The following is a 15,438-nucleotide window of genomic DNA, read 5'->3' as shown; positions in this document are numbered from 1 at the left end:
CTTTTTCCAGCTTCTGTGTTTCTGCCCCCATTCTTTCCTCTCTGTGTCCAGTGTTGTTGTGCTTCTTGCTTTATACACTCACCTGCAGCACTGCTGTGAACCCACACATCTTCCTCGCTGGTCTCCTCAGGTGGTGCCAAAGCTCGGTGAGGTGCAACTGTACCAGCCTGTTCTGAGTGCTCTGCTCCATCCCAGGGAGAAGCCACTGGACCAGCTGCCTGGAGGAGGAACGGTGAGGGTAGGAGTGATGGGACTGCAGCAGGAGCCCCAGCAGATCTGGGTAGGTACTGAGTGCTTCTGGATTACTGACCCTGCCAGCTCTGCAGTCAAAGCCATTATCACATAAAGTAAATATGTAACAGAAAACTATTTTAGGTGGCCCATTTTATGCAGCAACCACTTGTGCACGTACAGTTGCTGAAGCTTTAAATGAGTTCCTCCTGCTGTAATTTCTCATCTTTTTCATTAGTATTTTTAATTCAGCACAGTGCTAGAAATGTCATCCTACTTCCCACCATCACAAAAGTGCCCACGGCCACAGCTGAGCAACCTTACAAAAGGACACATATTCTGTTTCTTTTCCACACCTGCTGGTCCCTTCTTGCCTGCCTCCCCTTCCGACTATTGCCCAGCCCCTTCCCTTCTTCCCATTGCAACACATGTGCTGCACAAGTGAGGAATGCTAAAAGCTGGCATTGCCCTGTACCTGAGCAGGTTGGCCTCGAGCGCTCCTAACCCCCGGCGATGCTGTTGTTTGTGGTGTCTAACAGTCAGCAGGTTCTTATGCTGAGGATAATGGCATACTTTGCACAATGAGATAAGCCTTAGATGTAAAATCATTATTTATTTAATAGCACCATCAAAGAATACCACTAGAGAAGGGAACTTCAAAGTTTCCCAGAATAATCAGCTTTCTGGTATACGTGGGTGTTTTTCCCCCTGACTCCATTATAACCGAAATAAAAGTGCGTGTCTCAGAAATCATTGAAAGCATGACTAGATGAGGCCACAAAGACGGGAAGGTGGTGTCTCCCCAGGAGCCAGCAATGCAGCCAGCCGCAGGGTTGCAGGACTGGCAGCGATTGGCTCCACTTGCACAGCTCATGGCACTTTGCAAACCTTGCTATGAGTTTCATTTGGGGGAGTAGGGGGAAAGCTCCTTGTCTATCCCTGCAGGACTGGCCGTAGCTGCACACTGAGGCACACGAAGCAGCATGAAGGTGCTGCTGAAGCAGAGCAGAGGAGGTGCCACAGAAGAGACATCCTTTGTGGCTTTCACTCACAGCCTTGTCTGCACTCAGTTCTGCAGCCTCTTGGGCTGGCCATGAAACAAGGCCCCAGTTGATTAGGGAGCGGAGTGGTTTGGCAGAAGAATGGAGCCCTTCAGTTTAAATTTGGGCTCGTTTCCGTTTTCTTAGTCCATTGAATGGCTTGGAGAGAAATCCCTCACTGGTATTTAACCCCTTGCTGTGCCTGGCAGAGCCCTGGTTGATGAGGGCTGTGTGAATGGCTGCCAGCTCTCTGTGCCAGGCTGGATTTAGCACTGCCCAGCCCCAGAGGGCAGGAGCAGCTCACTAGGCAGGGCTGTGCTGGCAGGGCTGCCATGGGTACACAGGCAGGAGGAGCTGGGGGATGGCTTGCTGGCCCTGTCTGTGATGAACACTAGGACAAAGTCCCCCCTCTGCACACAGCATTTGCATTCAGCATTAGTTTGCTGAGCTCTTGCCCCAGCCCAGGCGCAGTCCTGACCACAGAATTGCCAGGGTTGACAATGGCTGTGAATGTTTTTTGCCCTGAAGAGCAGCGCTTGTTCCCTGCAGTGCAGTAGGTGCGGTGCCTGTTTGTGGGTGTGCTGGAAGGATGGGCATTGCTTCCAGCTGGGCAGGGCAAAGACCAAGGTCTCATTGGCCTGGCTTCTTGTCCTGGTACTCCAGACTGCTCAATGGCCACCAGCAAATCACTTCACCTCCTTGCAACTCAGTTTAGCTATTGTTGAAGTATAAATGAAGATGGTGACCGTTGGTGGTGTTCACCCAGTGACTGCCATGGGCAGAGGGCATGGGAGGGTGCACCAGCAGTGGTACAGTGTGTGGAAGCAGAACGATGGCAGAACTGGGACAAAACAAGACCCAATGTAGGGGGAAAGGATGAAGCTGAGAGTGGAAAATGATATTTTATGGCAGTGACAAGAGCCAGGAAGAACAGAGAAGTGTGATCACGTCCTGTTGACTTTGAGCATAAAGTGATGTGTCTGTGTATGAGCAGATAAAGGTGATCTTGGTGTCCTTGTGTGATATCCTCACACAGGCAGATTTCTTGACAACGATGTGCAGAGCCTGGCAGGGCCCCAGTGGGATCCAGATCTCCAAATGCAGTCTGGTTTAAAGTCTGGATCCTCTGAACTCTTTCTGTAATGTGAAAGAGTGGGGGCACCTCCAAAGCAGTTCAGCTGTGTGCAGGTGGGTGTGAGGAGCTGCTGCCAACAGTCACCATGCTGCATGGGCTGGTCTGGGCTGACCAAAATTGGATGTTTTGAAGTGTTTGGCTCTTTGGGTTGGGACAGGAGAGAGGCAGAGTTTATCCTTTCATCTGGGAGGCACCAGGAACTAGGGAGATGCTCAGAGAAGAGCCAAAGGAGATTATTTCTTATAGGATATAGAATTGTAAGGCATGCAGAGTAGTTATTGCTTTTATGGACGTGATACCTGTGAGAGGAGGCAAGGGACTGCTCACAGATTTTGGTAACATATGGTGAATTAAGGAAGAAGGTTGTCTGAATCACTAAACAAAGATGATACTTACTGAGCTGTGAATGATTGATCTAAACATAGCTCTGAAATTCACAAATAGTTCTGAACTTGCAGATTTTGACAAGTTGCATAAGGTATTTTCAGAAGGCAGAAGAATATGATAGCATAACTGAATAGAAAAAGTCTAATGTTCCTACATACTTTCAGGTTGCACGGAGAACACAGTGGATAAAAAGACAACACGCCTCTTACTCTAGTAATGAAAATGAACATTTGTTACTATATAAGGTTCGTTTCAAGGAATAGTTTCAAGTACTATTATAATATTGCATGTAAAATACAAATTGTGTTTTCCTTCTTCCTAAATACATCGTTCTCTAAAAAGTTGGTGATCCGAGTAGAGAAAAAATGTGGTGCAAAGAATGACTTAAAGCTATTGGGGTGCAGTCACTGATAAGAGTGTCCCACCTCCATGCAGAGGTGGACTGCCACAGAGATTCCTGCCCATGAGTTGTGGGATGTGCAAAATAGCAGGAATATATAGCTGCAAAGAATATTCATCTGTATATAGGGGGTAAAGATACTGTCGGTTTAATCCTAATATCAATACAGGTAATTGTCATAATAGCTCACTGCATTAAACAAGATTGCTGCATGCTTTGGCATGAGGGCTCATTATGTAGACAGGACTGAGAATAGAAGTGGGAGATTAATACAGCTCTAACCGCACCAAAGGTTGGAAGGGAAGGGTTCTTTCACTGCGTAGATCTCCAGCAGAAGGATTTACTGGTTCAGGTAAAGCAAAAAAAAAAAAGAAAAAGGCTTATCCTGAATGCAGGAAGATATTTTGCAGGGAATAATACAGCAACTGCACACGGAGCTTTGATTATAAGGACAGATTTTTATCTCCAGCCCCAAGAAGGGCTGGGCCACAGAAAGCCTTGCAATAACATGGGTATCAAATACAATACCTTCTTGTACCTAGAAAGCAGAATAGAGCACAACAGTGAATGGTTGGAAGGTGTAGTATTCTGCATGAGATCTGTAGTATTTTGTGTACAGAGCTGACTAGCAGGCTCACAATGTGCAGCCTGGAAGCGGGGGGGAAATGTGCTGGGGCAGAAAGCTGAGCTTTCAGAGGAATTGCACTCACTGACATTAAACCTCAGTTCACATATTTGTAGGAAAAAGCTTCAAGTGCCAGATTTATAATGAAAACGGCCATGATCAAGCCATGAATAGCGGAACAGCATGGCGAGGGTTTTTAAGGGATGACAACATATTGAGGAAAATCTATATGGAATATGTTGGCTCTGACTGCAATATTGAGACAGCTGTTGAATTGCAGCCTGAAAAAGCGTAAAATATTGAAAACTGGTAACACAAGCTCCAATTCCAAAATACTTGTGTGACAAGCAGAAGTGAAACTCATTAGGCGGCTGAAAATGTCACAGATCTAATTGCTTCATTTTGCTAGCTGCCTTCTGTTACACACACATCAAAAATCCTCAGCAAGATGGGCGATAGTCAACTTGAAAGGAGCATCTCTTTTAAGGCTCGGTGCTATCTGAGCACCTCCCTGCTCCAAACTTCTGCTGTCTGGCACTGCAGAAATGAAATGGCATTCACCCATTTTACAGACAGAGGTAGAGAAAACCAAATTGGAGAGGTATAAAGCAAAAAAAGGGGTTTTTGAAAGGCTGTACTGAAAGGTTATTGGCAGGTCAGGGACTGAGCCCAGATCCCAAATAGCTGACGGACTATTTAGCTATGGGGAAGTTTTTTATTCCTGCTGAACTGTGAAACCAGACATTGTTAATAATCTAGATTTTTTTTTTCTTTAACAGATTTAAGAACTGTAACGTGCCACATCCTTGTTCTTTGGTGTTCATATGGAGTATGCACTGCATACTCGGTTGAAAGCCAAATGTGCCTCAGCCCCTTATTAGTGAGTCCACTCTTTATTTTACAGCTTGTTTCCCATCCCTCTGCTTTGTCTTTCCTAAGCGTATCTCTAATCTCATGCAGCATTTAGCAAACTGAGATACCAGTGTCACAAGGGGTAACTGCAGTGGTAGTGCTCTTATGGTCTACATGGGCGCATCTATGGAAAACAGGATCAGCCCTAGGAGCAGAGCAGTAGGTGTTTGAGATTATTTTCAAGAACCTTCGTTAAGTATTCACCAGGAATAGGGAGACAGCTGTTAACACTCCAGAAATATCAAGTGAAGGTCTGAATGCCAATCCAGAAAAGGAGTTGAAAATATACTAGATGATTTATCAAGGGCATATTGAAGAAGTGTGAATAGAGATGTTGCTGTCAAGATGTATCTTACAGTGCCCAGTATTGAAATGACTGCTTAAGAATAGCAAAATACAGCAAAATGTGTTAAAAATGCCAGTTCTAAGAGTGTCTAGATTAAATGGGTACCAAATGGGCAAAGAGCCTAGGGACAATGGGATTTGCTTTATTTTGTTTGAAAAAAATTCTTACTGTGACTTTTATAAAGTGCAAAGAGGAAAATGGCATTTCATCTTGATCATCCCATTTGCCATCAGTGGCAGTTCTCCATGTCTCCATCTCCATCCCAGAAACAAAGGCTGGAAAGAAGTTGGAGAAGGAGTGCTGAGTGCTGCCCTGCAGCGTGGGGCTGGGGCTGGAGCACAAGCACCTGCAATGTTTGCTTCCCCACTTCACCAGTGCTGGTTGTAGGGGCAGCCAGTCACACCACGAGGTAACTTGACCCAAGAGTAGATGTTGATATTAATATGTGAACGGGTACTTGGCAAGAGCATTTCAGACAAGAGAAAAGGCTTTAATCTGAGGTGAGATCAAACTTGATGTATGTTAACCCAAAATGTGATGTGTGAATTACTGAATGCAGTGTGTTTAGGAAAGATAAATGCAAAATCAAAGAAGCTGCTGGCACTGCTTGCATGATGTGTGAGCTCAGTCTTGTCTATATTACTTGGAAGCGGCTTTTAGCCTCTGCTGTTCTATTATCAGCACTGTTTTGAAAACAACCTAATGAAAGTGGGAGCCAGCTGCTGTGAGGGATTGGTGTGCCAAACTGGGTGGCCAGGCCAAGCCCAGTCTGTGGTCTAGCTGGCCATGGGTATGCACAGATGCTCACTCTCTGTGCTCAGTTGCTGTGTTAGTGCCAAGAGACATGGCGTGCTTGATTTGTGCAGGCACATATGCAAACAAATAACTCGAAAATCTAGTCCTGAACGCCTGATGGTTGTTACTGGAGATGTAATTCACCTTGAACTGTTTAATTGTAGCCTTTTCAGGATGAGTCACTCCTAGCAATTACAAAAAAAGACCCATAGTAATTTGTCCTCACATGTTCCGTTCATTGTGAAAGCAGAGCGTGGACACTGAGCTCAGATTCTCTGCCCTTGATCCTTGAACAACTATTCCTGTGCAAGCTGGGCTCTAGCTGAGCTGGAATTCAGTCCTTCTGCATCACTCTGCTGGTGTGAAGGAGCCACTTCTGAAAGGTGGGGGAAATCTGTCACTTGCTGGCTGCCTGACACTGACAAGTGCTATAAGCTGGGGCCTGACTGGCAGTGTTGGAGAATCTAAGGCTTAGCATATGTATCTTTGTTTTGAATCGGAAAGGAAGTAATATCCAGTAGAAAGTTTTCTGTTCTTGATGACAGTGAACATGCAGTACAAATGATGTAATATTCAATTGCTCAACACTTGATGTGAAAAACACTTATAAAAATCATGTAGGTGAAGATTTATTGCAATAAGCTGTGCAAGCTACCAGGAGCTCTGCCTGGGAGAGAAATAAGCAGCCTCAGAAAGCAGAGCCCAGGATGCCTCTGAGGACTGTGCTGGCCAGTGGACACAGTGAGAAACGGCTTCCCTGGAAGCTTAGGGATTTGGAAATACTCTTAGAAGAAATGGATGGTTAAGAGAAGCTTGCACGTGGAGCTACTTTGAGCTTAATTCCTGGCCTTTACTTACAAGTTACTAAAACCAATGTTTTGATATATGCCTTTTATTCAGCACAAATGATTGCTCAGTGCGGGTGAGGTCACCACCACCTTTGGACTAGCATAAGAACCAAGTGGGAAGTTGCTGGGAAACACTGAAGTCGCTTCATGCAGCTCAGTGCTATCAGGATTACCTTCCTGATAACAGGCAGACCGCCAAAATAGCTCCTTCTGATACTGTAGGACACGAATCCTGATAACATAAAGCCAGTACTAGTGCACACGCCTTGCATTGCTTCACACGCCTTTTGCCCCTTCTGTCACAGTGTGTAATTACAAGAATCCTCAATGGAGACACTGAGCTGCAGTCATTTTTAAGCTAGGTGGACATTTTACATGGTCCTCCATGACTTCTGAACTGCACAGTGCAGCACATGAGTCGTATGGGTTGGCTGCTTCAAGGCACTGTGGCTAGAGGGAAATACATTCACATTTCACTAAAGAGGTTCAGCTCTTGGTGTCAACTGTCCAGGAACTGGTAGTTAGGAATCCTAATCTGTGTATTTATCATCTTTGGGTAGCTGACAGAGGCAAGCTGAAAACAGACATGTATCTGTGGAGGTCTGTTCTCCTGGAGCACAGGCGGATTTCCTGAGTGCTGCTGCTCCAAAGGCAGGCACAGGGATGCAACACAAGGCACCAAAGCACCATCCAGCCCATCAGGTAGAGTACACCAGAGCTGGGGAGCACTGCTGCCAGCACAGTGGATTTCTAATGCAAAAGCTTATCCACCAGGCACACATGGCACTTCTGGGGAACAGACAGCAGAATCCTTACTGGCAAAAATGGTTAAAGGAATGCCAGAAGAGCAAAACAAAAGCTGAAAATAAAATATGGATCCTCTCATCCCACTTAAAACCTTTAAGTGGCTGGGGGAAGTTTCTGCAGCACTGGGCAAAGACTGAGCTTGGGAAGTAGTGTACATCCTCTCTTGTAGGGGCTATCATGACACTGGGAGGCAGAGCTGTCTGCATGAGAAAAGCCAAAGCCATGTTGTTTGTTTTCCTTTGCAATGAGGTGACATGAGACAACCTCTGGTTCTGTGTGTCATGTCTCATTTACAGGGTCACTTTCCTTACTGGTCTGCTGGGGTGTGTTTAGGCCAGAAAGGTGCTGACCCAAGGAAGACCCCAAGGAGACTCTGCTGCAGAGCTGAGGTTTTACTAGGCCAGCCCATGCGCCCACCAGCTTATGTGTGGGCAGAAAATGCAGACAGTGAACACAGCTTGGAGACAGACAAATAGCAAAGCTACAAGGGCTCACAGCCTATCTGATGAAGCCAGGGCATGACCTTTTGCTGTCAAGAGAGGGGAAGTTGTGGTGGAGGCTGACCACAGGGCAGCAGTGCAGGCTGTGGCTGTCAGCATTGCCCACATCCTGTGGGGTGGCCCTGCAGAGGTCAGGTCACTGTGGGCATCCTGTCTGTCCCCTCCCTGCCTCGTCCCTGTTGTGAGAACCCACCTGACCAGACGTAGTATGTCTAAGCTTCAGTCAGCTCTTCCACTACAGAAGTATCTACAATGCTTATCTCGAAGAGATTCTTGACTGTTACTTCCACCCTCTACTTAACCCACAGAGTGATTGATGTCTGTATGTGGGCTTTGCTTTTAACAACAACAGCAACCTGTATAATTTTGTATATGTTTTTATACGTATTCAGCATGAATCAAAAATACATGGAACAGTTCCCGTAGACCTATAGTGGGGAGCTGATACTTCAGTCCTAATGCACAGTAGCAACTAAATCCCAGAGAATTAGATTTGTCTTCATCTTTCTTCCCCCTTTTTTTTAACTACATGCTGTCAGGCAGTTCTCCAGAGCAAACTGCTGTTGTACCTCAGAGCATTATGGCATTAATTTATGATGTAGCCTTGCATTATTAAAAAATATTCTTTCAGAAGGGATGAGTTTGAGCTGCAAACTCTTCGTTTACTTCTGCCTTGTACAGCTTCACAAACAGCCAGCCTCAGTTCCAGCTGTAAGAAGGGGGCATGGGAAAGGACTTTCTTCATCATCTCTCAAATTAGAGCAATATGTCTTAATTACTGCCTAATTCTTAAAGCATCAAACCGATTAAAGTCATAATTGCTGTTGTTGCAGCACAAGGTGACACGAGTGGGTGTCTGGGCTAAAGAATAGGCAAGAGAAGCTAAACTAAGCCCTACCAAGCAGAACAACATCCCAGTCCTGCAAGAAGCTGGTGCTGGAGTGCAAAAGGGTCTGCAAAAACTGAAGGTGCTACATCAAGAACCCTAAACAGAAGTGATGGCTGGGAAAATGGGAAAAGGGATCACTCCAAAGAATGCTTAACAGTATCATAGAATAATTGAATCATTAAGGTTGGAAAAGACATCTAAGATCATCTAGTCCAACTGTCCACCTACCACCAAAACCGCCCACTAAACCATGTCCCTAGATGCTACATCTACACCTTGTCCTTGTCTAAGTGATGAGCAAGTCCAAGCTGCACATGCCAAGTATTCTGGACAGCACTCTGAATCTTACAAGGATCGCAGCCATAGCATTTCTCTTCTAAACTCCCAACTTGCTATTTTGGATGTATTTGCTGTCGAGTGAGTAGCAGCTCTGTCAGGATACATTGGTGGTAGTTTGTTTCATCCGAGTGGGTGGAAATTCAAACCCTGAACTTTGTTTGTCTCTGCAGATTTCTGAAAGAGAGTAGTCTTTTTAATTGATTTAACATTCTTGGGCTGAATATGCGCTTAGACCTTATCCTTAGTGTACTTGTTAGCCCTGAAATAAATTTGAAAGAGGGGAAAAAAAGACAAAATAAAAAGACAAATGTCTGGAGTCTTAATCTGTAAACCTCAAGAGAATATTAGCTTTTTATTGTTTCCCTATCAGTAAAATACAGGAAATAGCCCAAACCACCCCGTCTCTACAACTTCCCTTTATCTATCACAATAAAAGTCCCTTCTAGATGCGTTGGTTTACTCCTGCACACAAATTAGGCAAATACATCCCAGAATTCAGTGTATGGAGCAGAACTAAGGAAAATTCTGTTCAACCCAATGCACGGCAAGACAATAAGACTCCAAGATGACCACTCTCAGAGATGACAACACACAGTATTAAGACACAGGAGAAGGAAAACACCTGGGTAGTCCCATAAAAAAATGGCAAGAAAGTATATTTTGACAAACACCCGTTTTACAAAAGCATGTTTTAAAAATTGATGGTCTTTTGTTTTCTTAATTTTCAGACAAAGGAAGCCCTAAAACAGCGAAACTTCAGATGAGAAATTCTTGTGTGTGAGTTCTTTTTGTTTGTTTGTTTGTTTGTAACATTCCCTATGAGCTCTTTATCTCTTTTACCTTTGAATGAACTAAAGAAACCAAAATCTGAAAGAAATGGCTGCGGCAGAATGTAAGGCTGGGAATCCAGGGGGATGAGATGGTAAGAAAGAAACCTACAGCAAGTAATCAAAACCCAAACCCAGCCTCGAGTGGTTATCATTAAGTTATCTTGAGTAAGCTGTGTGTTGTGTGTTTCCTGAAGAGCTTGACCAAAAATTCATTGAGACCATATCTCTCTCAGTAGGTTATGGTGAAAAGCCCAACTAATACTTTATGCCTCCTTTCTGGTTCATAGCCAGAAGGATTTGTTGGTTTGCTTTCACTCATTCCTTACCCATGAAAAAAAAAACAACAAAACAAGAGAACTTAATGAGTTTTGCAATTCATTTTTCATTTGTTCGGGAGCACTTCCTCCATCCAAACCATAGAGAGATTGTTTCCCAGCATAGAAAAATCTGCACTGATGTGGCTGAGCTTTAGTCACCTCATTTACTCTCCTAGGAGCATTCTGAATTTCTGCAGGGCAATGAGTTTGCTGGTGGTAGCACCAAACTTGACTTATTTATGTTGAACGGCAAAACAACAACAAAAACTTTCCCAAACTGTAAAATATCACTGAAAAGAAAGCAAGCATAATTGTCTTCAACCATTATGGCTGCCCTAATTTGAATCACATGGGAAAGGGCTTTGTTAATGTCTTTGTTCTTGTACTCCTCACTGGCAATAAAACAAAACAAAACGCCCCATTCTTTGTTTTTTTGGTTGTTTTTTTTTCCTTTAAGTGTTGCTTTTCCATCTGGTTTGAGAAGAAACTGGCCTCCTGGGTGAGTAATCATGTTGAAATATTTGAGATCTAGGGTAGATTCCCTCCAATTCCTGAATAACTACTGACTGACCACTTCACCTCCACTGCTCTTCTGTAAAATGGGAATAAGTTGACTTTGCCTCCTATGGCCTTTGTTAGAAAATGTATTTATTGCTGCAAAGCACCCAGGTACCCAATATTCAAGGCAAATGTGTGCTGTGTTTTTCATTACAGCATGTCCTGTATAGAGTTCAAGGTAATATACCCCAATTATGGCTCATGATGATGCAATGATTCGCTAGAGGAGCAAATTGGAACAGATTAAAATATATACATATAAAAGAAGCATATGTGGCCTCCCAGCACTCTTTGAAATATAAATGTAAGGATTCCTTTAGATGTAGCGCTGGAAGCCCTGGAAACCCTTGTGGCAGCTCACATGGGCAGGTGCTGAGCAGGAGGAGCATGCCAGGAGACACAGAAGATTTGGTTTCTGCCAGCAGGCCACAAAGGCTGCAGCCCCACAGTGCTCTGCTGCTGCAAGCAGTAGGATGGGTAGCAGGATGCACCCTGTGAGCGCTGCCTTCTGCTTTCAAACTCAAGCAGAAAGCTTATTGCGGTGTGCTCTGGATCTCTGTGTTGGTTTTTTGTGCTTTGTGTTGTGCTTTTTTGTTGTTGTTGTTTGTCTGCTTCTTTATCGCCAGTTTTTCTGAGTTCAATTTTCATTTGATTCCCTCTCTTAGGCTGTTATTTACAACCGAACAGCAAAATCTTACAGGCTGAGCAGGCAGAGCGCTATATATAGCAAAAGCAGGGCAGTTCCCTGCTCTAATCATCTGCTGCTGCTTTTATGTAGATAGTAAATGATGGGCCACAGGGTGAGCTGCAATTCATCTCTAGGAAATGCATGTCAGAGGAGTTTAAGCGCTGCATCCTGCCCACACCAAGAGGAGGTAATTTGGGCTTGACATGACAGTACTGGGTTTTCATAGGGCTGAAGAGTTTCAGATGAGATCTTGTGTCCTTTGGCCGAGTGCCCAGAGAGCCCATGTTTCAGAATAGGATATTTACAATAGCAAACTGTAACATTCCCCGCTTTGAGTAACAGGCAGATTTCAGCCAAAACAAAACAAAACAAAAACGCAGCGTTCATTCACACCGTCCCCCTCTGCTGACCCTGCTGTCGTGCTCAGCCTCTCTCAGCCTGGATAGTGGGGCTGCCTGGGCTGCAGACAGCCTCAAGGCTGCCATTTGCTTTGTTTGTGCTTCAGGCTCCTTCCACTGCCTCACCTCCCCTAAGCTGCCTGGCTTGCCCTGGCCTTTTTCCCTTTGCCAAGCCTGCTTCGTTGCCTGCTCAGGTCTGGGGCTGTTCTGCTGCCTGCTCTTTTTACAGCAGTCCAAGTGAGCAGAAATAGCTGAACCAACAATAAAAGTTTGCCAGCTCTGGTCACTGAGGTCCTACAACTGAAACACAGCATGCAAAAGCTTAAGCAGGAGCTTTGCTGATGGGGCTTAGTCCCAAATCCACGCAAATCCAAGGTAATCTGGAAGCTGCTCGCTGCCCTTTCTTAGCATCATGGTGTCAAAAGGCTTCAGCAGAGCAGGGGCTGAAGGAGCCAGGAGCTGTGTGCATGCCTTGTCAGAGAAAGTTTGTGAGCCGAAGGTTTTATAAGCTGCCTGTTTCAAACAGCAAGAAAGTTGAGCGGAGCAGTTCTGCTCTCACCAGCACAGAGCCAAGGGACGCAGGCTCAGGTCCAGCTCTGAGCAGCAACAGAGGCTCTGTAATGCAAAGGAGTAGGCAAGTTGCTGAGGACAAGGCCCTTAGTTAAATTTTCTGCCCAGCCAAATGATTGTTCATGCATTTTATTCACTGTCTGATTAATGCAAAGTACAAAAGCAGTCTGCCTTTGCAAGCAGGAGTGGAACTGCAGTCTCCACCCTCCCAAAGGAATGACTTAAATGTGAAGCTCTGGTGTCGTGCTCTTCCTTTCCTTCTATCATATCAAATGCATTTTTAATTCTTTACTGCAAAGTAGGAAAGCATCAACATGAGTCTAAGAGCTCTGCTTTGTTCCAGAAAAGCCTCAACCATGGTTGCTAAAGAGCTCCACTGGGAACACAGGCACAGCCCCTGCCTTTGTGGGAGCTAACATTGAACTCCTGTGCTGAGCGACCACCTACCACACTGCACAAGCAAGCGGTCGGTTGTTGGCATGCAGCACTAGGTACAGCGGTGTTTCCTCCCTGGTGGTCTCAGGAGGGGCTCAGAGGAGGGCAGCCCAGCACCCCAAGCTCCAGCCCTGGGTACCAGCTTGATGGGCAATAGCAGAGATGCAGAGATAACCACCCCAGAGCATGAGATCTTCATTGTCTACTACTGGGTTTCAACACACTTCAGGAAGCCACCATTCCTTAGGAGTTGCTTTGTGCTCTGCTGACTACATGAAATAACAGATGAACCCAGTGGACTGCGCAAAATGAAATAAAAGCTGGATTTGCTGTTTATTCCAGATGTTTCCAGAACAGATGCAAAACGTTCCAGGGTTGCTCCTCTCAAAGGTTTTGGGGTCACTTGCTGGAGTGTTTTCATTGCAGGCTCAGTACAACCCAAGTCACCGATCCTTTCCAGTTAAGTCACTTCAGATGAACACAGTGAAAGCCTATAAATGAACAGGAGAACTGCTGATTGGAAATGTTTCCCTGTTGCTGCCACCAGTAAAAGCAGCCAGCAATCTGCTGCGTTTGCAGGGTGAAACAGAGTACAGACTTTTTAGTCCTCAATCCAGTGCTCACCTAAGAGATTTAGGGCCATTTATTTACACCTGTGTAAAATTAAGGAAATTTCATCCAAGTTAATGTACCACCAGGTGGTGGATTTTGCCTCAGATCTCATTATGTGTCGGACTTTAATTTATATTCAGCCACCGTGTATGTACACATATACAAAGCAGTAATTTTTACCCACAGTAAGAGTGGAGTTTGCCATATAAATCAGTGTTTCTCAGTCAATATGTTGCAACCCCTGCAGGGGTTATAAAAACCATCTGGGGGCTTGTAAAGCACTGAAAATTTTATAACAATCTAAAGCAAAGAAAATGTCATTTCTTCCACTCTCCATACAGCAGCACCCTTCTGTTGGCAGCCTGTCAAAACCATACAAGAAACAATAAATTCTATGGGCTTATCACTTTCTCCATAATTTTTTAGTCTTGGCTTTATAGAACGTGCATGGAAAGCTTCTTTTACTTTCAATGTAGGATTTCCAATCTGAACTGCTTGAAAAGAAGTGCTCTAAAGCGTTGGGCCTCAAAAGAAGGTAGTTTTCATTAAGGGCCTCTGCCTTAGTCTCCTCCTAAGCTGCCTGTTAAAACTACAGCCTATTTTGTGAAGCTTAGGCTTGTTTGTGTTGGAATCAGTTTTTCTGTTTCACCACGACTCTCTGTCTGTCAGCTTCCTCTTTAAGTCTAAATCATACAGGGCGACAGGAACATTTCCCTCTGTGGGGAGAGATGTTTTGCTTCAAGTGGAAAAAATGGATGAGATTTCCTGTATCCTCAGCAGAGACTCCGTGCGTGGTTTGAAATCTGCCCTTCCTAAGGTGAGATAACATCAGACGAGCCTATGTGCTTTCAAGTGTAGCCTCACAGCACACGCGACTCGCCAGTGAGTTTTGCTTTCATGTGCACATCTTTAATCTCTGCGCGGAGGTACTTATGTATGAAATGAATTTCAGTAGCAACGAATTGTAGCCCACGTGCACACACATAAAGGAGCCTGAGTCAGAGCTTGCAGTGCCTCCTGCAGCATAGATTTGCTGTAGAGTTGGCTTGTTTAAGCCAAGCTTGCTGCTGGCTGCCATAGGCTTGGACATTTTGTCGCTGCAATGCCTCCAGCACCATCAGGCTCCTCAGAAGGCTCTTTCAGAGAACGGATCCAGAAAAAAAGCTCAGTGTTATGTGTTTTTTTTCCCACTGAGATGAGGTGGGTCACACGAGGGTCTGGCAAGCAGTGGAGAAAGAGCCCCAGTGGTTCTCAGAGCCCCCAGGATGGAGAGGTCAGTACTGCTTCCCTTCTGGTGGCTGTTACGTGGCCTGCACACCCACCTCATGCAGCTTCATGCATAACCCACTTGGATGCAGCTTCTGTCTGATGCTCGCATTTCCACAACCAGCCACCTATGCATGATACCTCTGTTTCCTGGGCACAGTTTGATCATTTAAACCATTAAAAATGATTTCACACTCGTGTGAGAGGTGGTTGCCCAGGGCTACTCCAGTATCCAAACGTGGACTACAATGGCAACCAGACAGGAGGACAGCATTGCCTTCTAGCCATAACTATTCGGCTCCAGCTTCACCAGGTTGGAACTATGTTGTCCATAGCGAGTGCAAGCAAAACTGAACTTAGTTCATGCTGATTTGTGCGAAACGCAACTTCCCTTCCCGACTTCCTGTTTCTGCTGAAGACAGATAGTGAAGTTTGCACCTGGAAGTTCTGTGTTTGGATCCAGGCTGAAAGTATGTGTGGGTTGGATGTTGGCTTAGGTCTTCAGTCTTA

General features: G+C 45.1%; 1 protein-coding gene across 3 annotated transcripts in view; it reads left to right on the top strand.

The window, feature by feature from the left end:
* LOC116653863 (uncharacterized) overlaps window positions 1-13,175 on the top strand; it is a 46,154-nt gene extending 32,979 nt beyond the window's left edge. The window contains exons 4-7 of one of the 3 annotated variants that reach the window (XR_004308448.2): window positions 131-280; window positions 9,983-10,031; window positions 10,859-10,900; window positions 12,959-13,093. Coding sequence is in view for 2 of the 3 variants with exons in the window: in XM_085512858.1 (XP_085368984.1) it covers window positions 196-280; window positions 9,983-10,031; window positions 10,859-10,900; window positions 12,959-13,031 (249 nt within the window). In the remaining variant the exon portion in view is untranslated. Of the gene's footprint in view, window positions 1-130; window positions 281-9,982; window positions 10,823-10,858; window positions 10,901-12,958 lie in introns of those variants that run through there. The other 2 variants (XM_085512858.1, XM_085512859.1) reach the window with 2 other exon arrangements.
* The last annotated feature ends 2,263 nt before the right edge of the window (window positions 13,176-15,438 follow it).

Source organism: Coturnix japonica, chromosome 12, assembly GCF_054131305.1.
Source record: "Coturnix japonica strain WE chromosome 12, WE-NBRP24, whole genome shotgun sequence".
Lineage (NCBI taxonomy): Eukaryota > Metazoa > Chordata > Aves > Galliformes > Phasianidae > Coturnix > Coturnix japonica.
This window is presented reverse-complemented; position numbering and strand designations above follow the sequence as displayed.